The sequence below is a fragment of the Lepeophtheirus salmonis genome, chromosome 12 (assembly GCF_016086655.4).
Source record: "Lepeophtheirus salmonis chromosome 12, UVic_Lsal_1.4, whole genome shotgun sequence".
NCBI lineage: Eukaryota > Metazoa > Arthropoda > Copepoda > Siphonostomatoida > Caligidae > Lepeophtheirus > Lepeophtheirus salmonis.
Genome location: NC_052142.2, coordinates 4526049 through 4554043, shown reverse-complemented (window position 1 = coordinate 4554043; position 27995 = coordinate 4526049). Strand labels below are relative to the sequence as shown.

The 27995-nt window shown below is 30.7% G+C and overlaps 1 protein-coding gene across 1 annotated transcript; it reads right to left on the bottom strand.

Annotated features, from left to right (window-relative positions):
* Window positions 1–3: 3 nt before the first annotated feature.
* LOC121127180 (patched domain-containing protein 3-like) lies at window positions 4–27805 on the bottom strand. Its single transcript, XM_040722528.2, is given in 10 exon segments — window positions 4–2397; window positions 2456–2668; window positions 3449–3658; window positions 3715–3855; window positions 3857–4029; window positions 5885–6217; window positions 6277–6608; window positions 6666–7031; window positions 26849–27182; window positions 27605–27805. Coding segments are annotated over 9 exon segments (2856 nt in total). The 5' UTR covers window positions 27178–27182; window positions 27605–27805; the 3' UTR covers window positions 4–1638.
* Window positions 27806–27995: the final 190 nt, after the last annotated feature.

Genomic DNA, 27995 nt, shown 5'->3' with positions numbered 1-27995 from the left:
TACCTTCTTTGAATGTAATACCTTGATTTTTATATAAATAAAGATCTGTTCTTGAAGGATTTGCCTTGAACCTTGCATCTTGTACGTATTCACCTTGATCATTCTCGCCTTGCAAAACGTGTCTCCCTTGAACGTTCTCATCATTGCCTTATCTTCTCAAAAATGACTCTTCATCCAATAAAGGTTTTATAATGTATGTATAGAAAAAATTAGATTATGAAAGTAGTCATTATACAAGTCCGAGTCAAGTCTCAAGTTTTTCCTACAAGCCAAATTTTTTTGAAAACTTTGATCAGTCCCGTGCGAATCCTCTGAAAATAAAAGATACCTTACACCGAGTAAAAAAATTAAAATGAATTTCGAATCTAAGTCGAGTCACGAATCTTAGCTTTCGTGTCCAAGCAAAGTGTCGAGTCTTAGACTGCATGATTAAGTCGAGTTGGAAGACTTTCTTTTGGAAGGAGACGCTCTCGTCACAAAGATCAGAATACAATGAACATAATTTAAAAAAAGAGAAATAGTACTTACAGGTTCTCCTTAACAAATCATAAAACTATATTTTTTCTCTGCAAAAGTAATGTAATCATCTATTAAAATATATTGAAGGAAATCTACCTTTTTTATATAATAAAAAAAATTGAAAGGATGTGGGGGGTAGAAGTCGGGTAAACAACACCAAGTGAATACTAATATGGGCAATCTGTTTATTAATGGTTCCTATTTCTGCTTGAAATAAATATAATAATTTCATTTTTTCACCTTTTGCAAACTATCTCAAGCATGATATTTAGTAAGTAGATGCTATAATTTTCATATCTCATTATGTCCACCATATGTGTTTTGTTGATTTTACCAGTACTATCTATCTAATAATCGGTAATCTGAACATACAATGCTTAAGTAATATAACCTGGAACTGAGACTAGAACTGTTAAGCCTTAACCAATATTTAGATTTGTGAATTGAAATAACCAAAACCGGAACTGATAGAACTGTTGAACCTAATAAACCAGATACAATTTTTTACCTTTTAATTCTTTTTTTTTTAAATCTTTATTTGGATAATTATATATATAACATTATTATTATGCTATCGATTGAATTTAAACATCAAGTAAAATAAATGCATGACACCACATCTAATAACCACATACTTAGACAAAACTTCATATTTATTTATGGAATAACATTGCAACTCCCAAAATTATTAGAACAGTGTATATAAAAGCTAATAATATAAATAAAAAAAATTACTGAATATGAAGCCAGTTTTATCTCTTTTCTTCAAAGCCTCGTCCTATTATGAATTATTACTGGACAGTCATATATATGAATGAAATAGAAAATATTCACTTCCTATACGTTTTAATGAACCGGTGAAACTAAATTATGTCTGCAATTTTGAAACACAATATGCTCTTGGTGTGACAGAAAATATATATTTGTAATAGTTATTGTTTGTTTAACAATGTTCAACCAGAAATTACATAATATACCAAATATGTGGATATTAGAAATACTAAAATATATTTATAAAAAATAATATTACAGATTTTATTTACTTTTAATACATTGTCAACGTAAAATACATATAGATAGCATATACACATTTAAATTATTTTTGTATAGTCTTCAATTTTAATTAGTTAAATAGTCTTTCTTGATTGAATAGTCATTACCGTAGATTTCTTCAGATTCATAACCCGTATTTGTATACATTTCATGTAGCTTTGTTGTATCAAAATATTTATCAACTTTAGTAGAAGGTCTTGGAATTTTGATTTGATATTGGCTATAATCTTTCATACTATTTTGTGTATTTTCATTCAAGGTGGTTGAATATGGTAACGTCTCGAGGTCTGTTGATGGCTGTATTTCTTCTTTACGTTCTTTTTTACATTTTTTAAAAGAGCTTGGTCCAAAGATTGAGAGTAGAATAGGTAGTACTAATAAACCATGAAGTGCTCCGAGAACAATAACAAGAAAAACCATTTTAAAAAATGTAATAAACACATAGCTCGGTGCTAATGCTAAGCCAACAACCCCAAGAATGGTTGAAATTGCTCCTTGTACAATTGGAAGTCCTAAAGCATACATTGAATCTCGTATTCTCTCTTTATCCGTAAAGCTTTTTTCACATGACATATAGTGGTAGCTTATATGAGCAGAAAAGTCAACACTAAAGCCAATACACATAATAAGATTAATCATGGAAATAGAGTCTAAGCCAACTCCCCATAAAGTCATAAACCCCACAACTCCAACTTCTATTGAAATGATGCTAAAAGCAACCCATAAAGAGCAAACAGGATTTGGAATAAATATAAGTGAAATGAACATCATTACAAACGCTGCAACTGTGATACATTGAATGGTAGTAGGTAATACCATAAGAAACTATATATAAAAAATAATTTATTAAAAATGTAATATTTAACATTAAATTATTACTTACTTGGTCAAAATAGATAAAATAAGGATGAAATACAGTGACGTTGTAATTAGAAGTAAGGCAAACGTATCTTAATTCTTGTACAAATTTTTTTTCATCATTTGTATTATAAATTTTTGTTCCTTGTATTAAAAATCGTGACGCTATAATACTTTTATTATCCGTACTAAAATGAACATCTTTTACATAATGTGTAAATCCAGAACCTAAATATACCTATTTAATTGGAGAAATAATAAGTTGTTTTTTTTTAAAGATTTTTATTTTTATAGTCATTCATTGATAAAAATTTAATTATACTTATAATGTATTAATATTCAAGTGAATGATATTGAACTCGTATATGTAGAAATAAATTTCTACTTAAATTTTCTAAAACATATAGATCCTTTTGAACACAAGGACAGAATGTATTACTTTAGTATTTTCATACTGAACTAAGAAACTACATTTATGTTACTAGAATTGTCGCAAAAGAGAGATTCCCGGCAATCATCAATCACTACAAAAAATTGTAAGTAGATAATAGTAAAACATATGTATTTTTTTTTAGAAAAAGGCAAACATATATTACATTTTTAATGTTAAAAAGAAAAGCATTAGTACTGCTCAAGCAATCCTGAGTGCCCTACCTATCCCAAAATGGTGAGCAATCTCTCTCTATCTTATTACAGCGCACTCCTGTTCTTGTTCAATTGGGTGCTCTCATTTTTTTAATTACCTTTTTATAGAAAAGACAATTTCCTGAAAATTTTAATTAGTGAAAGAGCTTTTTTTTGTTCATCTAGATTAGTGAGTGCTCTTTTACTCATTTTTTAAATCTATGAAAGCACTTTCGCTCATGAATCTTGACCACCACTCACTAATTTTTGGTTTAAATATTGTTGGACATGCTGTTCACCATTCAACATTATCAAGAAGGTAATAGCTTTACAAGCCAGAAAACCCTTTTTTCGATAATTCTATATATTACACAGAAATTTTACAAATACGTACTTCTTTTAGTGTTGATATAAAATTTTCTTCCGTAGAAATATCTAATTCAGCGAAGTCCTTATTTCTTTTCACATAATCTAAGAAATCCCTGTACCATGATTCAGTATACACATGATCAACAAATGAAGAGTTCTCTAATTTTTTCAATAATTTCTCCACATCATTTTGAACCTGTAAATTCGAGTAGTTAAAATGTCCACTTAACACAACCTTAGTATGGAAGAAATATTTTAAAATGAAATTGTATGAATAATAATTAACGTTACATTAACTCTATATGGGTATTCTCTGAAATAAGTATCCTCCATTTCATAAAATTCAACCGAGTAAGAGTCATAACGAGCTAGTTTTTTCCGTTCTAAACCTTCTTGAATATTGGAAACTCCCCATCCTGCTATAACAAGGTAAAACGTAAAAAAATACAAGTACAAATATCTTAAAATATCCATTGTTGATTGCTCTGGCTACATAGTCTCTGAAAATAACCATAATGGCATTTTCTGCATTATCTTTTTTATTGAAGGGATCATCAGGAGATATTCCACCGCTACAAAATATTCTATACAACCAATTTTTACTTTCTAAAAAAAAAAAAACATATATATGTATAGATATATAGTTAGATAGATAGGATTTTCCGATCATTTACAATACTTTTTCTAATAGGTCAATAAAAATTCCATCTAGGTACAACAAAGATGGTTTTTGACTTTACAAATACAAAAATTATGTAATCGTTTATTTCTCAGTGATGCCACTTATACAGGGTTCTGCGAATCTCTACCATTACTTGCATTTTTAGTAAGGAAAAGGTAGTTTGTTACACCTTATATTTGTTGAATTTTGATTTTCTAAAATTATTCTCTTCACTAGAGCCCAAGTTATGAATATGTACCAGTGTTGTGTTCAAATGAAAACTTACAAATTTTGTAAAACATTTAAATGTACAATATACCAACTATTACATTAGGTTGAGTTTGAGTTTTTGAGAGTTTTAACAAATGCAATACTGTTACTTTTGTTTAATGCATCAACTCTTCTTTAAATAAATAAGTACCGGTTATAGTTTTTTACAGTCATTTTGAGTGATACTAGAATTCTGACTTAAAATTACTCAAATACTTCGAATTTGGAGTAATTAAATTAAAGTTAAGTCGAATTTTCCAAAAAATATTTAGGGCAAGTTCGAAAAATTGAAAGAACATTGTCAGCTATAATAAAGTCGAACTTGAAAGAATCAAATTTGAGTAGGGTGTGTGCGGTCAAATGTGTGTATTTCAGTTTTTTGTTCATAACACTTCAGTTCCAAATATTATCAAATTTTCTTAAAGATACTTTAGTGTAACCCATATAAACTTTACAACAAAATCTATAAGTTTCATCAAATTTATAAAAGAGATTATATGAACAAACAAAAAATTAGATACCCCTCCGACAGCATGTGTAACTGTAGATTAGAAATTTAAGGGGTAGTAATACGTAGATTACCTTTGAGGAAAGCCATTGAATTTACCAAGACGATAACCCGCCAATTTGCAACAATGGGGACGACCTTATGCGGGATGTTGGGTGGTAGATTGAGGTGTGACAATACGGCCATCTTAGCATCTGTGAACACATTTGTTGATTTTAGTGGTTCCAATCATTAAATATGATAGTTGGGCCAATGACGTATACTAAAACCATTTCTGAGGGTGATTATGTCAGTTTTAATAAAAGACTATGCAGCACGGTATATTTTGGACTTTGTGCAACTGAAGTCTTTCATTGTAATCGAAGATATAAGCTTCATCTGAATGTTGTCATGCTTTACGGAGAGATACCGCATGCTTGTAGTATATGACTAAGACTGACAATGGTGTTAGGACAAGACAGACAAAGGTTGCAATCAACATAACGGGTGTATCGTGCAGATTTTGATTTTGTTCTCACACAACAAACCATTATCTGTATAGAAGAAGTGAATTGGTGATCAAAAACATCAAGGTCTGAACAAAAATACACTAATTAGACCCCAACCTACCCTATTACTTGAATGCAATACTTCTATGTACTATTATCAAACTATTATCCATTTTTGAAATGAGGAAATATATAATTAATGGCTTGATAAAAGTTTAAATTCTATTATTTACTTAAATAAAAATAGGATTATGATTAGTTAATTCGAATAAGTAATAGTAATAATTTACAAACAAACACTACTGATTGAAAAAATTGTACTTATAATTTATCTATTTGACAGAGTATTACAAGCGATAGGAAAACCCTATATTAAAATATTATTCAATAAGTTTCAAAATTATTCATTTTGATCAATAAACGAGATTTAAAAATGAAATTTATTCTAATAATGAACTAAAATTAATAAATTTAGTTTACTAGAAGGAATAGGATTACATCTATTAATTACATCAGGATTTTTAATACACTCACCTGCTTTGGATTTTGGAATAACTGTCAAACATGTTAACGAGTGTCTATTTGATTTTTCTGCATAGCCAGCTATAGCCATACAACCACCAAAAAAAGTAATATGCCACAGGTAAGTAAAAGCAACACATGCTCCGGTGTATAAACAAAATATTCTTACACTAGGAAATGGTGTGATTATACCAATCCAGAAACTTAACATATCAGTAATACTTGTAATTGTAATGCTTATGGCTGCGTCACGATACGTTTGTGCAAGTCTTGCAGGAACTGTTTCATGAACTGATGTACGTCTCCAAGAACCGAGCATCACAAACGTATCATCAATTCCAATACCTATTTAATTAATTTATCATGACTATAGAATTCTACAAATAACAGCAAATGTTGGTTACCCAGCATTAAAAATGGAGCAGCTAAATTTATGCCAATGAAAGGAACACCACAATAAATGATAAATCCAAAAGAGAATAGTGTAGCCATTATTGCAGATATAACTCCAAATAGTCCTAGCAAAGGCTTTGATTTCACCCAATCTGTCATCATACACGTAATAATACAAAATGCAATCATTATACCAATGTTCAAGGCAAAAAAAGGAATAACAGAATTAGTATTATTCTCAAGTTCAACCTCTAATGTTAAACTAGAAAAACGAGCAACTTTAATATAACTAAAACTTTGGGCTTCAACTGTGGCCAGAAACATTCCTTCCCACTTGGCTCCTCTAGAAACGAAATTATCTTATAACAAAAATTATATTATAATTATTAGTAAGATTTACCTTTCAATATCTTTTGAAGTTTGAGAATTTAAAAAATAAAAAAGACTAACAGCAGTGACACTTTTTATGGTGGAATCGTTTCTTAAAATAACACCTCCGAAGAAAAAGTTAAATGTATATCCTTGGAATGTTTCTGGATCAAACCATAAAGGGAAAGTTAATTTTATTTCTTTAGATTCAATTTCTGTAATATGTTTTCCCAGGTCTAATATTTTGTTTCTCCAACATTTACCCTGATGAGAAGCGCATAGATCTTTGAAATTCAACTTCATACTTGATTTTACTTCATCGCATTCTTTTAAAGAAAAAACTTCAAAATTCTCGATAAGGAAATTTAAGGATTCTATTTCTTCCCATATTTTCATTCTAAAGATAATAATAATAAATAAATAGAAAAATAAAACAAAAGCCTAGATTTTATAGTTTCAAAATCAAATTACAAATAACTGTTTTAACACAGCTGCAAATCATATTAAATTATTAATATCTGCTGTTCTGTAAATACCTAAATATTTATCATATTTTACTCCATGCAACTAATAAATTGACGTCAACCAAATATAACATAACTTGAAAAGTTCTAAAGGAACACCCGAAAGTACTGCTGTTATACTTGTGAGTATCAAAAATATGCGCTGCTGGTATGTAAAGAACAAAAAGAAACCAAAGGAGGTTTTTTCACTTTTTATATTTTGATACTTATCAACACTGTTAATGGTATAAACTTCTTGAGTGAGTGAATAATGTACATTTACAACTAAATTTTTATTATTATTCTACATGTACCAGGAGAAAGTTTATATTGACTTATCTATTTATTGGATTGGCTAAGTTCAGCTATTAGACGAAGAGAAGAAAAAAAACACAAAACCTACTTTACATCTGCGCCAGAATTACTCCATTGTCAATTTTTTATGCTACATCAAGACCAACAAGGACTTAACTTGGATTACCACATCAATCATCTTTCAATATGTAAGTTGTTTCTAAGAGCTGTGGAAGTGAAAAATACACGCTTTAAATCATATCTTTATTTTGAAAGGGAGAATTGGTAAGATCGGAAGAAAATAATATGCCGACTTCCTAGTAATAAATTGTATATTGATCTTTGTCAAAATTGTACACGTAGTTACATAACAATAATATTAATAATGGATGTGATAACCCATATTGACAATTTTAACTAGACAATAAACCATCAGTGTTACTCTCCGTCTTTCATGAGTATACAGACTGTTGATTGACGGTAAGTAAGAGGAATGTTGGTAAAGAACTGATTTTTTTCTTAATCTTTTCTCTATCGTAGATACTCAAGAAGAATATCTACATGGTTAATATATATATAAGTACATTAAATTATATGAAAACTACAAAAACGACATTTTAAGAGCAGAGCAGTACTCAGGACATAATATACCTTAATTGTAAATAAATAATAATAACGAACAGACTCAAAACAGCAAAACAAGAAAAAATTAAGGTAATCATCCTACTTTATGAAGCAAATTCTAACTCTGCTCCTTGATACTTCTGAATGGGATAAGGAAGGATCAAGTAAAGGAGTCTACTGGAGATTAGGAGATGAGATGGTAGAAGGGGAAGTTCTTAGAAACATTTACTTTTGCTAGTAAGTTCTAGTTCGATGGTATTGAGGTTAGCAAAAGAATATTTCCTATTAATCGAGACGTTCTATACAAACGGAGTCTTCTTTTCTAGATAGAAATTTCAAAAAGATATTTCTTGGATTCCTATAAATGACCTTTGCTGGTCCAATGTATGGAGCTTAAAGAGTGGCTTTGACATGATCGAGTTGTACCCAAAAATAATCAGGATGGTCTAGGGCATTGGAACGATAAATAGACTGAGATGAATGGTTAGATCTAGAAAAAAGAGAGACAATGTCGACATGGCGCAGATGTTCTGCAAGGTCAGTTACATAAGATATATTTAAGGATCGATTGTCCCAGTTTTGACTATCTATCATGTTATTAGGAACCATCATTGCCATCCCAGTAACTGCTGTAGAAGGATAAATTATTTGGTAATTGGGATACATTCTAATACTTAAAAGAACCCAAGGTAGTGGCAGAAACCAATTTTCCTGACAACACAAAGAGAGCAGACTTAATAGACCGGTGAATAAGCTTGATAATTCCATTGAACTGAGTTTGATACGAAGTGATCCTCAGGCGATAAAAACCTAACTAATTTGGAAGGTGACGGAACAATGCAGCTTCAAACTGAAAACCTCGACCCGTGATGACGAATAATGGCCCAGCAAATCCTGAGATCCACACATTAACGAAATTATGAGTTGCAGAAATATCATTAATTGGTTGAGCCTCCATCCTGCAAAATATGTGAGCGAAGAAGACTTTCGGTCTCTGATTTAAATGGAAAGAGGTCATACATAAAGAGGCAAGCTTTTACTTGACTTACACAAGGTTTATTTTGATATGATCTTTGTTCCACATGAGGAATGTATTTCATTTTTAGTAGATAATGCAGTTAATGTGCCAAGTACTTCGAGAGAGTCCTCTCTATCAGACATTAGAACAGGCCATAAATCCAAAGAGCAAGAATTTCTTAATTTATGACGAACTATCTCGTCTGGTACTTCAATTTTTCGAGTTGTCTCTAAGAGTTCCTTCAGATAGAGAAAGGGGCACTCCAAGAGTTGCCTTGATTGGAAATCTCATCAAAAAGTTGTGAATTTGATTTTTCAATGGTATTAAGAACTGACTCTCTTATCCCATCGTATTTACAGGCTTGTCTAACAGTTGGACTTTTCTTTGATACAACGTTTCAAGGTAACCATGTGAGAATATGGCAGAACTTATTAATATCAGCCGTAACCTTTCGCAGTTGAAATTAACCTTCTAAGATTTAAAAAAAAATCGAATTCAGGGGATTTGATAGACAATCGATGATCCTCTATTTTCAAACGATCTCACTACAGCCACTAATTATGGTGTGTGGGCTGATGGTATGTAATAGTGTTTTATCTTCTGTTCTTCTTACCCTACGATAAACTGCTAATAGAGTCCAATTGTTTGTCAACACTAGATCATAATTTTTAAAATAAGCAAGGTCTATTAGAACTCTTTTTACTAATTTTTGAATCCCACCGGCACCGGTAGAGCTTTGACTTTTAGTTTATCTTCTGAACTAAGGCTATGATAAACTCTATCTTGAAAGCCTCCTCCATATTTGCCAACGTCGAGACCAGCCAGTAGAAGAGAATCAATTTCTCTTTATAATGCCTCAAGATATAAAACTTAATTACAACTGAGGCGACACGAGTGCGACAATAAAAGAGGTGGAATGAAGTTTCGATGTTAGTTCCCCTCTTGTTGGTATCTTAAACTATTTTTTTTTTTTTTTGCATCCTTAAAATAATTTTGGAAAATTATATGTGGACTTACACCTCAAACGTTGACATTGTAGATTAAGTATCTCCACTCTTCTCATCAAAGGGACCTCTGATTTTTCAGACAGCTCAAAGCAAACAAAAATGGAATAGGAGGCACAGTTGACTTATGCCCCTCCTAGACTGCGTGAAACATTTTTTAGCCCTTCACGCCTGTAGGAAGTCCTTACAGCCTACTTACTCCTGCCAGGGGAATCGGCTAGCTGAAGTTCGGTGTATCTCCTTTGCAAACTTAACTCTAAGCTTTCGTCTAGGATGGAAATTTAATGGCTCACTATGGACAAGAATGGGAAGAACAGAACCTATGATTATCCCATATCTCAGCAAAACGGCCTGTATTTTTTAATCACTGAAAGGAGTTCATTTTGTCCCATGCAAACTCTGTCCCTAAAGTTGTATTATATTACTTCCATAATTTTTTCCTTAATTATTTTAGCCCGGAAGTCTTCACAGTAAAGTAGTCTTTTTATCCAAGATAAGTTCATTGATTCACACATAGATTTACAAATAAAAACCTCCATAGTAATTCAATCAAGCCCACAAGTCGTTCCTTTTTAAAACTTTTTTAATATATTCTGTTGCAACTTACAATTTATTGAAACTGATCAGCAAAATACCTAAGAAAATTTTCGCTTTTACCAAGAACAGCTCCTTTTGTAACGACTTTTTTTAAATTACTGAGATGGGTGTAGCGCCCTTTCTCTTTTTCAGTTATTTCACGCCATCATTTTGCTACTCCATTCATCCTATACCACTTCATATATTTTGAAAGAGTTGAAAACATTGGGAATAAACGCTATAGCAAAACAAGCAAAACAACGTATAAGTTTCTCTATTTTTCTCTGAATAAACATATTAAAAGCTATTCGAAGAGTACGTTTTAGACACTTAACAATATTCTTTGTTGATAACAAGATGTAAAACTTTTTTTGAAGCACTTTTTGAATTATATTTTTAAATTGTTCCTGCAAAATCTAACTTTCAATAACAAATCGATTTCTTTTGAAACTCTATGTAGCATCTAAGTGGATCATGTTATGATTAGAAGAGGGTTAAAGTAGGTGTTTTACTCCTGTCGTTCTTTTCAGTATATGAGATGGATACTTATATCAAATACACTTTTGATTTTCTCATACCAGATCTCCACGATAAATGATCATTTGAGTTATATATATTGTAGAAGAAATTATTATATGGTGCATCTTTTTTTAAATTCAACGACTTAATTTATAAGCGTCAATAGAAAAATTTAGTTTCAGTAAAAAATTATATTACTATAATTATTTAAAGGATCTTCTCTTCCCTGCAGCGTACACAGATCATCCAGTTCAGCCACATTTGTCAATTGCTCGCCCATTATCTTCTTTTCTGTTGAAGTTTTTTTTTGTATTAATACGTTGTCAAATTATCAATTGACTACAAAAGAAGGTTGTGTTTGTTGATTTCTCTCTCACTCTATTCCTGAGAAAACAAAATAATATTAATAATATGGCAAAAATTCTTGAAGACGTAAAAATCCACAGAGTTAAAAGAAGAAGAGCCTACACACTCACTAAACTAACCAGATGTTTGAAAAGTCTTATGAAACGTCTAAACGTCAATGATTTGAATATAAATTTAGTGTGCGTGAATAGTAGTAGTTATCAGAAGAAATTTTTAAATTGAACTAAGTGTCATGAAAAATAAGAAGAAATCCTCATTGAATTGCTCACTTCAACAGAGTTTCTCAATCTGTTTACAGATCCTTCAGACTATTTTGTAAAAAAAAAAAAAAAAAATGGAATACAACAGAAGGCTCGTAGAAACTTAAAATTCCAGTTGAGGAAAAGGAGAGAGAAAATTGCGTAGTTGTAAACTTATTAAATCAATATTATTCTGTTAAACTGTCAGAGTTGCATTGTACCTCATTCCATGGCGACATATTTGAATATCCCGATTGGCGAGACCAATCCATTTCTGCATTTCTGTTTTCTTCTGGATTAATATTTAATCCGGAAGTTAGAGAGAGGATATAAGAGGTATTGCGATTGCCAAAAAGTCAACGATTTAGTCCTCCTAATGGATATCTTGAAGAAATATGTGTCCCTTGGCCTTACTCCTCTTCTATTGTCAAAGAAAAAAAGTAGCTTGATTTCCATACCTCACAATAGTAAAGGAAGCCGCTAAAATTACTTCAACCATTATCTTTATAAAATCTCATAATCTTATCTGATATAGTGTACCAATGCTGAATTCATGAAAGGCTTTAGCAACATCTAGAGTAATCAGAGAGATGTTATTCGATGATTCGAGGAAGGTCTGTACAGAGAAAGGAACGTTAATCATAAGTTTATGCTTTAGAAAGCCATAATAGGAGGTATGCATATATGTGTACGTCATCCTACTTATTCTGTTAGTGAACACAAAGGTGAAAATTTAGTAAATAGAGTTAACATAGTTAACGTTTGGTAATTCTTCAGGTATGCACGGCCCTTGTTAGCTTTTGCTATCAAGACGATCCGTCTTTCCGATACACATTCAGGAAAACCTCAAAATATATTACCCTCACGTAAAAATTGAGTAGAACACGGTTAAAGAGATCAACGTATTTTTGTAGAAATCGAACGTAAAACCAAATAACCGAGGGGATTTATTAAGCTTCGTATTTTTGACAATGGAATTTTGGATCTCAAGCATGTCGAGATGGTTTTGTGTTGAATCTTTATCTACTTCTGATATCACACCATTATCGCTCGGTTTAATCCTCAAGCCCTCACAAATGGAAATTGTATTTGTCAGGCACCTTCTTCATTTATTATCCTTCTGTCATTCAAAATATGAGTACAGTGTAGAGTAGAATTTATTGACCTCACTAAAGATATATTATGTGGTCATCCAATTTCATCTCATTATTATCAAATATACAAATAGTTTGTTTTTTATTTCTAGTATTCTCTTGCCGCACACACTGCAGTCTGGAATGAAATAGGTAAACAATATTTTCAATTTTCATTCTGATTCTTTATTTTAGATTTTTTTTCTTATACATCTGGTCTAACATGTTTTGTTTTTTTCGTCAGTAAGAATGCTCATGGTAATAGATTCGATTTTGTTTAGGTATTCCCTCTCTCTTTTTGCAAAAAAGAACCTTTCCTTCTTAACCTAACTTTATCTTAGCTAACATTGATTGCACAAGTAGAAACACCAACTCCCCTCCCAATACTGTAGCTTTTGGGATACATACTGAATTATTTTCAAGATTTATTCATATCACCTTCAGGATCATCCACGATACTGGAATTAAGCATCCAATTCGTTTTATTTCTTAGTTCCTTCAAGTGGTGTTTTAATACTAGGTGAATTGTCTTGTAATCTGAAAGTTTAGCATCTATAACACCATAAGAATCAAGTCCTTCTCCGACGAATCACTTTATCTGGGATATTCGATTATTGAAAATACTGGCTTAGAATTATTGAGAATAGTAAAGAAGGCAATTCTTGAATTGTTAATTTTACATCTTAAGTGTTTATAACCCAAGGACTTAAAAATTGACAAAAGTACTTTTGTGGATCGAGGATGGAGTTTATTGCATTTTTTTGTCTCTGTTCATTTTGAGTTTCATATTAAAATTACCTCCTACTGTGGTTGTGGTTGTTTTCTACAAGAGTGGTAGCCTCATTGCAATGATAATAATCCATTCCCTCTCTCCTCATATACATTCCACTCTTTTCTGATTCATTAACAGTTTTGTTATTCTTGATATCATAAATTTTCGAACCTAACACAGATTCTTATACCTTGATTTGTAATCATTTTACATTATAGTTATCTTGGATATGTCCTAGCTGGAAGCAGTTTTGCCATTGCGCTCGTAATCCCGGAAACCTAATACCTTATATCAATCTGGATTGTCATGATTATCAAGCCATATTTCAAGTTATTTAATGTTGGATTCACTTGATATTAATTCTCAGAGGATGCTGAAACTTACTCCGCGATTGATCAAATAGCACTTGATCACTTCAAAGAAAGTATAAAGTTGAAAAAAAACACACATATACCATTAAACTCTGTTATAAAGAAAATGATGCAAAATTATAAATAATTTTCAATCTGCGTTCTGTAAACTGAAGGAGACAGAGGAATCTTTTCTCAAGGATCCAGTCAAAGCTAAGCTTGTGAATGATGCAGTGAATACTTATATTGTAGAAAAATGTAACATTGATTATATTCACTAAAAGATTGTTAATTACATTCCCCTTAGAGAAGCGTGGACTGATAGCAAAATCGTGTATTTATGGATTCAAAAACATCATGATAATTAGAAACAATATATATCTAACAGAGTCAAATGATTAAGTCTTTATCCGATACAACTGGTTGGAGACATCTTCCTGATACTTTGAATCAAGCCAATCTACCCTCTTGAGGATTCATTGTCAATAAATTGATGCTGTTTTCGGTTTGGTTGCTATATTATTATTTTTCTAAATTCTTTATGATTCTTCCGTATTCATTTTGGAAGTAAAAATAATTGTAAGTACTGCCTTTGAATGAAATCGTATATTTCTAATAAGAAAGCATTTCCTTAGTTGAGTTTTGTGTGTTGACCGTATGTTCATACTCCTATTTATTTGTAGGATAAAACATAATTATAAGCTCATCTTTAGGCGTAGAGTGCATCCTTTTTGGGATATAACAAATAAGATTAATAACGTGGTCTTAGAGTTTTAGCTACTTTATATATTTAGTGTATAATTCCGTTTTTTATCTGTGTATCTATTCAGTGTAGATTTTTACTTCACAAATCCATATTCCAGGGACCTTACACTAATCGAATCATGAAATGTTATTTTCTTCAATCTGTAGAACTTTATTAAAATGATTAATATTATAGCATCGCCAGCAAGAATATTATTATCTTTTGGATGAAAATATATTTATCCGAGCAAATACACATTCAGTGTATGTGTACATTGCCCGTTCATTTCAGTTTCGATAATAATTTTTAAGCGTTCAATATTACAAATGGATCTACTTGTTGGCTAAATTCACGATGTTCATCTGATTGGTATTTAATGTTTCGATCCTTTTACACATTTCAAGAGTTTATTTTTCATTTAAAAGTGGGTTTTGTAATTTTTTTTTTTTTTTTTTGACATATTGATTTTTGACTCGACGTTTCAAATTAGAAATTAAGTCATTTTGAGTTTTTCTTGTAAATTGGAGTTTTGAGCTAGTTCTTTGAAACTGCAGTACTACTTATCTAGGTGTCATATTCGATACTTCCGTAGAAACAATTTGAATTCAAATTTTGCCCAATATTTGTGATTAGTATTTTTTTTTTAGATCATTGGCTCACTTCTTGTATCTCATCTCCATTAACTGAAGTATCATTGATTGTGGAGATACACTTGAACATAAAGGTTCAAAATAGTAATTATAATCGTATAGATCATTAGCTCAAGTATGTATCATTGAGAAATCGAAGGAGTTCTCATCCTCTAGCTACATCATCGAAAGTCTTGAATCTATTTTACCTAAAGTCAACTATAATTTATATTCTACCTTAAGAAAACTCTTTGATCAATCTTAGTCCTTAAATGTCGTTGATATACATAAGAAACAAATGACTAATGATAAACATATATCAATTCCAATTATAAGGCTGAGTTCGTCCATTACAGTCCTTAACGACAATTACACTTTCAATACACTTCAATTATCACTTGAAATTACGAAATAATTATTATTTCGATTTTTATGCCCCTTTTTTCATTGAAAATGTGAAAAACATTATAAGACTCTCAAAGTCATTCCAAAATAAATGCTTAGAAAGTAGAATTATTTTTGTAGATCGAACACTCGAATGAACAATAAGCATATTATAAATAGTTATCAACTTTAATACTCCTACCACTGAGATTGAAGATGAGAATACAAATTTTTATATAATGCTAAAAATAATCATCAGATAGGATAAGCCATGTTGTCAATTTCAAATTTCATCCTAGTAGGGTAAAGCTCATCCAACATAAAACTTATATATGTAATTAAAAAGATTTTTTTTTAATAGGCAGCTTTTAAGTGTATTTTAATACATCTAATTAATTTATATTTATTATATTTTGCAAGGAATAAATAATTTCGGATGATTCTTCTTCCACAATTACAAGTTATATTGACACAACTAAAAAAAAGTAACATAAATTGGCGAGTATTAATTTTGTAAAGTAGTTAATTCTTGGATTGATTTTCTTTTGGCTTTTGTAGCCACGAGCTGGTTGTTGTAACCGTATTTAGGCTTTATTCGACTTTATCTACAATCTATAATGATTTAATAATAATAGCTACAAACGAACATAATTAATATAAATATGTACCTCTATTTCATATTTGGTCCCCCGATGTTAACTACTCTTCTTTTATCTAAGTGACATTATATATGTATATTATAAATAAAAAACGGGACAATTAAAATATTTAACACATTCACCAACTCCTAATATCTTAAATAATCTGATAATCGTCGATTTCTTTTGGATTTTCGCAACACCTGGGCATACATTCACTCAGATTCCGTACTAAGGGCTATTCTTATATTTTTTTTATCCTTTCTGAAATTATACGATATATTCCGTTTGTATTTCAATAATTACTTCATGTAATTTTTCTGCAGTATTATGAGAAAGATCTATCATGCTTTGTTCGTGCAGAGCTAAATCTTTTAAAGGGAAAGTTTTTGTATCACCTTCAGGAAGACGTAAAACAGCATAATTGAGGTTTGTTGAGATGTAATCAACTTTGTCAACCAAAGGTTCGTAGTTGCTTCGTCACACATGTCCTTTCATATAAATATTTTCTCTGGATTCAGTAACTACAACGGAATTGTTGAGCCTTTTACCGATCTCCTTTGATAATAAAACATTTTTATATGTGGTGTACAATTGTAAAAAGTGTTTAATAAAGAGGGTATTGAATGAAGAGCATCTGGTAATACCAAATCCCAACAATTTTGACTTAATTATCTCGTCTTTAACATAAGGGAAACACTTTTCCAAATTATACTACTGTATCTTTCAACTTGTCCGTTTCCTTGGAGATGATAAAGATTTGTTCTACTCATTGCAATTCCTTTTTCTAGTAAAAATTGTTTTAACTTTTTAGACATGAACGATGCTCGTTGGTCACTATGAATGTAAGACGGCATTCCAAACAACCAAAATAATTTGGAAAGACAATTAATTACCGTGGATGAGGTCCTGTCTTGACATAGAAAAGCAAATGGGAAGTGTGAATATTCATATATGATTGTCAAAATGTATCTGTTTGAAGATCTGGAAATGGGTAAAGGACCCTTAAAATCGATTCCAGTACGCTCCATAGGTTAAGTTGCTTTGACTAATGTCGAACTATGACCTTTATAAAAGATTGGTTGAAGTTCTAGACATACTTTACACCTATATACTACTCCTTTTATCTCTTCTAGGGAATAGGGTAGATTCTTAGACCGGACAAAGTGAGCTAATCTGATTCCAGGATGAGGTGGACTTTCATATAAGATTTTGAGGTCATCAGTTGTTTGAGTTGAAGAAATATATGAAATATGTATGTACATTAATACTTAAAAAAAATATTTTTACGACTTTAAATTACTAACTGGGAATTGTTTTTTTTATTTTAAAAATAATAAAAAATATTATAATTAGATCTGTTCAATGTGAATGTATGTATATGAAATAAGTAAATATATATATATATAATTGTTTGAGTTGAAGCACATATTCTGGAAAATAAGTCTGCTGTAGCGTTCTTCTTTCCTGATCTATATGTAATATCATATGAAAAACACAAAAGCTCGATTCTCCATGGAAGAATTTATCATTTTTTATTCTACTTTAGTGTTTTGCTTTGAATATAAAAGAGACGGCTTCCTGATCAGTGATTACCATAAAGTGTTTTGCAATCAAAAAATGTCGCCACTTACGAAAAGCCTCTACGATGGCATAGGCTCCTTTTTCTGTAGATGAATGTATAATTTCACTTAAATTAAAGTTCGCCAACAGAAGGCTACAGGTCTCCCTTTTTGATTTGGAGGCACTCTGATTGCAAATTCTGAAGCATCGGGCTGTCATACACTTTTCTGGGTCTACTACAGGAAGAATTGCATTTGTAGTTTCTTTTTTTATATAGTATTAAAGGCTTCATATGCATCCTTTCCTTTCAGAAAATAATTGATATTTGTAAGTGGTCTCAGCTTTTCAGGAAAATTCTGTACTCATTTGGAATAGTAAGCAAACATTCTTAGTACTCGTCTTAATGTAGAAATATTTTCTGGGACAAGAATACACAATAACGGACGTATTCTATCAGAATCCAGCTGAATAGACTGACTTTTCTATTAAAAATCCCAGCAGAGTTATTTTCAAGAGCTTATATTTACTTTTTTTTTCATTAATTACCAGGCTATACTTTTCAACGGCTTGTTTCAATTTGATTAAGTTATTTTCATGTGCTTCTTCACAATTTCCACATACTGTAATATCATAAATGTATGCATACTTGCATTCCAATTTTTCAGTAGAAATAATGAAATCTATATTCCTTTGGAAACCACATACTCCATTGGTAACGCACAAAAGGAATTCTTGTGAATTTGTAGTTTCCTACAAGGTTCAAAAACAGTGATAATCTACTCCTTTTTTTTTTTTTTTCAATGGCTATCAGACAATAGGCACTTTTCAAGTCAATTGTGCTGAACACCGAATGACTGGCAATCTTATTTAAAAGGTAATCATATATCAGAAGTTGCATTTCAGACTGTCATTGCAACTTTTCCTCATCTATGATGGATATAAATATATTAGCAGTGACAATTTCTTCAGAATATTATTCTTTGTTATAATGCCTTTGATAAGCTTTAAACTTCTTTGAATTTCTTATCACAAAAAACCTGTCCTTCTTCATTCTAACAGTGATCGTGATTACAATTGATATACGAGACCATTCTTATAGTTAGTAACACTGAAGAAAGTCTTCAATTATAGGGCTGCCGAGATAAATCCGGACAAAATTCCAAGGTTGCTTTCTAAAATTTTAGACTAGATAGAGAAGTATGCAATAAAATAACAATATACTTTTTTGACGTTATGTTTTACTTTATTAAATGTGACTACCCTCAGTGGTATTCACTTTCTCGATCCTCACCCTGTAGCTCTTGCAGGCAAGAGAAAATATGACATGCAGGCAACCATATACAAGGTACCCAAAAACTTCATTTAACTAAGCCCAAAGTTCAAGGTATTATACCAAGATTTTTGGCGACAAAAAAAAAGTGTTAGACCTTTATCCAGTATTATGAAATAAGGTGATAATATATTTTATTGGTTTTCCATCATCATATTTTGTAGAACTGGCCTTCAGTGTAATTCCCTTGCCTTTTTTTTAAATCAAAGGAACAAACTTAGAATTACAGAACATGGGGATCTAAGTCTTCTTTTTTGGTAAGCTTAAACCTGATATGGAGGAATTAATAATACTATTGCTACACCAAATACAACAATCCAATAATTTTCATTTTCGAAGAAAAACTTATAAGGGCTTATAGGGGAGGGGTTCCTAGAAGTTTACATTGAAGCCAAGGGAGCATTAGCCTGAAAAAGTTGGAGAAAACTTATTTTAAGCTAAACAATTTTCTTATATGAACTCATTAAAGGAATATAAAATAATTTGCTGGAACCTTTGAGCACGTCATCACAAAGAGAAACTATCAAACGAAGGAAACGATTTTGAATAAGACGAGTGGGATAATCACTAATGAGTTTATGATCAATAGGGCATGTGTGTTGTTTACTTATATTCAATTGTAAATACATCAGCAGTGAGTAGCGCCACTATTAATAATAAACCTTCATGAATAATAATTATGATTATCCGGTCAAAGAATACTAGCTACTAGACTTTACACAGAGTTGAAGCACCTGTTGACAAGAGTCCTTTAATTTGATCAGTCATTGTTATTTGAGACTTTATGAAAGTTATTTTATTCAGTGATAATTAAAATAAAAGTACACTTGACTCAAAGTAGTTCTTCCAAAGATGAATTGGACAACCCAGGAAGTTAAATTAAAGAATCTACTGTTATTAATCTATAAGTCAATGTTACTATTACAAGGTTTAGCCTACAAGAAAATGGTCTTTTTTTTCTTCTGAAATAGTTTCTAGACGAGTAAAACACAGTGATTTCTATTCTACGCATACAATTGCATTATTTACAAAGATGAAATGCATCAGGAAAGTGAGGATGATGATTACAACAGCTCTTAAAATATTTTATTATAAATTGATAAGACCATTTTTGAACATAAGATTGAGAGTGAGATTAATGAGAGTATTCCAAGATTACAAGATTGAGAGATTGAGAGTGAGATTCATTTATTACATGCAAGGTGCTATGAAAATTATTCTTAGAAAGTTCAATTTTTTTTAAAACAGGTTAACGATACATATAAATTATATTAATAAATTTCTTAGAATTTACAAATACCGCAATATTGGAATTTGTAAGGATGAAAAATTATTAAGAAATAAAATAGCTAAGCAATATCAGGCTTCACACAAAAGTTGAAATAATATTAATTGATACTAGCACCCTTAAGCAATACATAAGGCCAGCGACGGTGAGTCATACCCCAGGCCTATAATATACCGGGTTCGGAAGCAAAACGTGGACTGAATGACTGATTTTTGAAAAATGTTAAAAATTTAATTTTTTGATAAAAAATTTTAAATTTTTTTCTACCTAAACTTTAAGATACGACATTTGTGAACATCCCCACTCAATAAACCCGCCTTGGTAGCAACCCTCGACACGGCGGCGGAAAGCCTTGCAGGAGTTGATTAAGAACTTCCCGGACAAGTTGTTCACTTCCTTCACAATGGTGTCCTTCAGGGATTCCACGTTCGGTTGAAATGTCTGGTTAGTCTTCTCCTCCAAAGTGTCCCAAACAGTAAAGTCCAACGGGTTCAAAACCGGGGGAAAAATCAGCCACATTGTTGGTGGAGAACTTCTGATATTTGGCTGATGTGTGTGAGGGTGCACCATCTTGGGTCCACACAAAGTAGTCTTCTGGATAGGTGGCCTTGAGCCATGGTAGTATGGTGAACCTCAGCACCTTGGAGTAGTCCTCCTGGTAGATTTTCTCCCCAGCCTTAAAAAAGAAGGGAGGCATTTTCTGGCCGTCGGACGCCACGACCCATAGGACCATTGTTTGGGCCGGATTTTTTGTACAGAACCCCACCCCCCTCTTTGACTTCCTCTGATGATCCCCCAAGCCAACGGTCGCTCCTACGATTATAGATGTCGCCAAAGTGAAAATCTTATCGTTAGATAATTTTTTTACTGTGGATCCATTTGACTTGATCCACACACGAACTTTCTTGCACCTCTGCAGTCTCCTTTCCTTCAGAGTTTCCGGCAACAGATGGCGTGTGGTCCTTGTGTAAGAAGACAACACTAAGTCCTCTTCACAGCCCTCCCGATTGTCCCCTCGTCCATGTCAAACTCGTTAGCGAGTCGATTAATGGATTTTGTGGGCCATCCTTATCTTCTTCTTCAGTTCCCCAGAAACTCAGGATCTCTTTTCAAGCTGTGTCCCCCACTTCCTTCTTTCCTTGAGAGATCTTTTTCATCCTTTTTCATAAATGGATCACTTCACAATGTCCATTATCTCTTCCGCCTCAATTTCGGCATCCAGAAGGTCTGATATCCTCTGCCTTTTGTCTTCTTGCTCACTCATGATGAAAGATTTGAGAAATTTTTGTTATTGTTTATATTCTTTAAGCGTTCTTGGAGATTGTTTGCCACTATTAGAAAGATGATAGGAGAAATGGGGTCACCTCACAACCTTGAATAGTCTCAACTCCATATATAATTATGGATAAATTGACAAAAAAGATCATTCATGAATAAGGGTTCTGATGAACTACATTGAAAATCTATGCTTCAAAAGCTCTCTTTTTTTTTAATCTACCATCAACACAAAGAACTTTACATACCTTTTATTAAATCATCTATTGCATCTTATATCGAGCGTTGGATGTCTGGAGTTTCAAGAGTCTCTTTTGTGAATCACTGATAATATATGGAATACTTTTAGCAAATCTGCTGTTTAGTATTACTGTTAAAATCTTCTAAGAGATATTGAGCAAAGTTATAGTTCGGTTTTTATAAATATTTTATTATATGTTTATTTTTATAGTTTTTATTTATCGGTTGTACTCGTCCTTGATTCCCAAAAAAAATCTTGGAATACTGTTCCAGCTAATTTGAATTCCTTTTATATAAATTTACATACTCTTTAATTTCTTTTTGGCTATTGGGAACCTAGTTCAGTATATTTTTCAGATGTTTTTGGTATTTTATCGCTCGCAATATATTTAGGGGATATGCTCTCACTATCTATCCTCAAATTAAAACAAAAAGAAAAGGTATCAGTTTTACTAAAATCCTTGTACATACATAAGTTTGAATACCAAGAGTTTCTCAATTTTATATATTTCTGAATAGATCCTTGTTATCTCCCCGTTGCTAAACCTCTAGCTATACATTTTCCAAAAACTTCTATCTAAGGCACAAGATGTAGAAGTGTTATTCGCTTTTATGTCCGATTTCATCTCTAACGCTCTTCCAAAACTCTGACAGTTCTAGATGTCTTCAAGTTCTACATTCACGTCAACTCTCTTGTTGGAGACGCTTAATTTGAACTATCTGTTCAATAGTTGTTTTCTCACTTATTTTCTATAAATGTTTGATTGGCTACTTTCTCTTATATTTTCAAGTGTTAAGGACGGATTTAGCAATTTACAATCCAGTAAATATTTACGATCATTGATTATTTCTTCCACTTCTGGGCAGGTATGTTTGTTAACAAGACAAGAAACGTTTAGTTTTCAATTCAAATACTGAACTCTATTGGAGTGTCTAAAATGTGCAAGGATATGTGAATGATCAAAGATGTAGACAACAAAAAAGAAATTTGCAAGATTGGCTAAAAGAAAAGTAGTACACCTGCCCAAAATTACTCCACAAGTATACATTTGTATGAGTATTTCATATTTGAAATGTCTCCATTGAGATAGAAATTAGTGTATTCAAAGAAATTCTTTGATTAATTTTGTCTTTTCTATTTTCCTAATTTTTGTAGCCATCATAATAAACAAAATATCTTCCCTAGTTTGAGGAGACACTTTTTCCATATTTGGAGATCTCTCCCAACATTCTTTGTTAGAACTTTCTATTTCTTCTTCCTCGAATTTGAAGTAAGAACTGTAAAATTACTTTCCACTCAGAATGAATATCATAACTGTTTCTTGAAATATTCTTAAAAAAAAAACATAAGTGTTTTTGTTCTTTGTACTGTTGTTTCTAACATGTCCGACTTTAATGTAAAACAATATAATGGTAAAAGGTCATAATCAAAAGAAACTAAATATTATTTTAATTCTAAACCAATTTATTTGAAATATATACAAGCAAAATTGGAAATATAATACATGAAAACAAACAGAACCATCTTGAAGATTATGTTCATATTACATTTCTTTTAATTTTACTATGCAAGAGCATTTTCGCCCGCAGGCTAAACCCACAATTATTATTATTATTTACGCCATAGATGAATAAAATGACCATTAAAACCTTCAACTGCAATACATTTGCCCTTAATAGTCTCCTTTTTTTCTAAATCACGCTGTTAGGGTATAATTTTGATTCAGAGTTATATTTTGAAGTAAAATATCTAAATACATGAAAATTAGAGGCAAAGAAAATTGATGAAAAATATTTTAGTATTCGAAAGATAAATGACTAATAAATTGATATTGAATATAGTTCCTAAAAATAATCATTTAATGGCGCAAAATTCAAGTAAAACGAAGTGTCATATTTGAAAGCTAATATTTTTGTATGTTATTTAAATAATTGCTTTATGTTACAGCCAAAATAAAAAATGAGCCTTGTATTACAATTTCAAAAAATTTACAGCCAAAAAAAGGTCGATTTTGATTAATTTTTGTAAATAAATAATGAATGAAAAAAGGCCATGTGAAAACTTCTAATAGTTATTTCACGTCAAAATATGGCTCTGAATCGTAACTTTAAATGTAAAGATGATCTAAAAAATATTTTAAAGCCAAATCTATAGTAATTGCAGGTTATAACTAGTGATAAAAATTGAGTGTATAATGGACATTTAAAAAAAATTAAAAATCAATATGATAACTCTGACGATTGGAAAAATGTTTTGGAGTAGATAAGCTACTATCAGTTGTGACAAGGAAGGAGGTGGATAATAAAATAAACAAGGACATTACTGGGACGTAGATCCCCAATTCTATTCTTAGTCTAACAAGGACAAATCCTCAAGGTTACTCTCCGTGTTTTATGAGCACTCTTGAATGTTTAATCAGGTTTTGAATATAATTAGATCTATATAGAAAAAGTCACAAAGCAGGGATAAAATAATAATTAGAACTATTAAGGAAAGAAAATTAATTCTTTATACTGTCATTTCCAAAAAAACTTTAAAAGTAAAAATTATATACATCACTGGTTATAACGGTAATTTTCGTGTTGTATGCTTTAAATACCAAAATAAATGTGGGTTTAGCCGTTGGACGTTCCAATAACTAAATTATAAGGTATATTTCATTCGATACATTGATGAAATTTTATCTTTTTATTTAGTGTCGTTATTATCATTATATTAAATGGGCGATATGATCCGTTGTTCATGATGATATTGGTTATGTATATTTCAAAAATTATATAATTTTAATATTTCTGCCCTAAAACTCATCGAATTATGTCTTAAATATGATTTTTAGACTCTGGAGATCCCTATTTGATTAACTATATTATTTTATATTTTTGATCAGAGAAAACACCTGAATAGACTAATATGGATTGAAATTTAATTGTTACTTATATTGAATCCATTATTAAGATATTGGGTCTTATTAATAATTGGAGTGTAGTTCGTTATCTCACATAATAGTTTACTAATATTTTTTTTGGATTTAGAATAATTTATATAACTTATTTTGGTATCAAAGTAACATTTTTCAACAAATGATACTCTGAAATCTTTATTCTGACAAACACAATGAAATTGTTTAATAGTATCATAAGTAAAGAGGGGATGTGTGTTAAGAAAAAACTTCTTTTCCGAGAAGGAAAAGAAAAACGGTTGATAAATGTGTTATTTCTTCATTTTATTCATTACACTGGCCAACACAATTTTTCTTGCATGGTTTTTTTAAAGTAAAGCTAACTACAACACATACCAAAACTCCTTAATTCACCAGAGAAAATGTATATATTATTTTTGTTTTAAGGTGTTTTATTTGCATATTGGCTGCTGATTTCAATGGGTATTAGTTGTTGGTTATCATATGAAGTTTTTGAACTATAGGTTGATTTAAAGGTTTTTTATTTTATTCCATTCTAACCGAGTAATCCTTTTTAGCTCTACTGTCCCAGTAGCAAAGGAATCAAGGATATTTTTTGTCACCTCCTTGTTGACCCAAAATAAACTTACACATTTGAAATCCACAAAGATTAACCCCTGGTGATTGCAGTATTTCAATCGTTCAAGTAACTATTTTGATATTTACATACACCTCTTTCATCCAGGGTTGACTATACAAACAAGGTTAAGCAAACAAGAAATCCAATGGTGTGTAATTTGCATCTGAATCTTCTTCTTCATTAACTGAAGTATGTGGTTCCTCATCAATATCTGCTAACTTGGTCAAAAGAGGTTCAAGTAATTCGTCCGAATGAGGAACTGGGCGTATTAAAGAAGAGATGCTGGGGTTTATCATGTATTGCTTTTTCTTTTTATTGAATCATTTAACATATACAAGGCAGAAGTAGAAACTATCTTGGTGGTTTGTTGGTTCTCTTCAAATTATCGGCACACCAAATTTGAGCTTATTATAACCTTTTAATGTAAACATCCACAAAAATTAGTTATCAGATAGCACTCAAACTTGATGTGAGGGAGGAAATCTAAGCATATGTTGGAATCAACAGCCCAAACTCTATAAGAGTCAACGTATAAGAATACGTCGTCAAAGTTCATGCAAGAAAAAAAAAAATGTTGACCATTGTTATTTAATAAGTCGTTGGTATGTAAACATATCTCTTTAGAAAAAGAATCCTTGCCCATATTTTGTGTAAATTGATTTAAAAATGCATAATAAAATAAACATAAATTAATTTAAAAATGATTATAATATTTTACCTGACCTAATGGTATTTTAAATGTGGAAGGTTCTCCTCTTAATAGTAGTAATTCATTTTCTCCCCCCAAAATCATATTAAAGGCAACTGATATCAACAATGGTCTTAATTCAGTATTGCCATATGTCCTGCTTCTGCCTTCTCTTCGTGCTCTTACACAAATCCCATCTCTAATCATGAGGAATCTTATAAAACAGTATTTCAGAATGTCTTTTAAATGTATTAATCTTTGAACAGCTTAAAATGTAACTATCCAAATTTTTCTCGATTACACTATCTTTTTGTGATACATTGTACGATTATCTACCAATTTCTTATTCATTAATATTACTTATTAGAAAAAATAGATCAAGGACAGAACAAAATGATTAAAACCTTAGTTGATAAAGTTTTCTCACTATCAACAATATATAATTTATAAATAATTTAGACTACTATTTGATCTAGTATTAAAATTAAAATACTACCTTAATATAGAACCGTTATCCTTTGATGAAATTATCAATTTACCAAATCTTCCAACTCTTGAGGATCTACTTGGTTCAAAATCACTATAATTGGTATTAAAATAAGTTTCTAGAACTTTTCTTTCATAATGCGATTCACCATCACTTGGAGAAAATAAATATTCAGGGTCTGATTGAAAATGAAGGCGTTGGAATCCAGTAGCAGCTAACGCTGTTAAAAGTAATGGTATAATGACAAAATATCCAGGATGTTTGCCGACAATTATTCCAACTTCGGAAAAAATGAACTTAAGACTATCATCAATAAATTCTAAGCGAAGCTCTCTCATAATATCTAATTTAAAAATATGAAAATTAATGGATAACCACATATATATTTATGTAAAAAATAAGATTGAATATTAATTCTAAATGTTAATAAACATTTCAGGAAAACAAACCAATCCATGATAATATTTCAATCTTTATATTATATATAAATTATATTCGTTTCTTGAATATTATAGAATAATTTTCTTGAATATATAAAGTGTATATGATTTACATTAATCTTATTTTTTTTACAACATTACTTATGTAATATATTTTGTATATTTAGGAATGTTTATAGGTTTTATACCTTGAATTAACAACTAAACAATATGATAACAAGATAATAATGTTAAAAAAAAATATTTAATATATCATTCAACACCAAAATCTTTTGTAAAGTTGTCCAAGATTATATAATCGGATATAGAAGTAAAAATGTCTTACATTTATATATTGGTTAAGTTTTCTATTGTAGGTCCTTCTTGAAATTTTTTGTCAATTATTTATAACTCTCACTTTTAATCATAAACCATCAGTTAAACAAAAATAATAATACTATTTTCATCGAACAAGCGAAGGAAATATTTATTGTATAAAAATCGTAGAAAAATTGTTCGTTAGTTTTCTTCTACCTCAAAAATTCTATTATTAAATGCGTGCGTTTATTTTTCATACCATTGTTAAATTTAACAAAATACATTCTAGATTAAGGGTAGAACAGCTTTTCATATCTATGACATTTTCTAATATGTTAAATAAAAAATATTTCTATTATTTTTTTTTTTTTTAAGTTCAAATTCTTTCAATAACATTTAGTTCAATACTTCAATTTTTG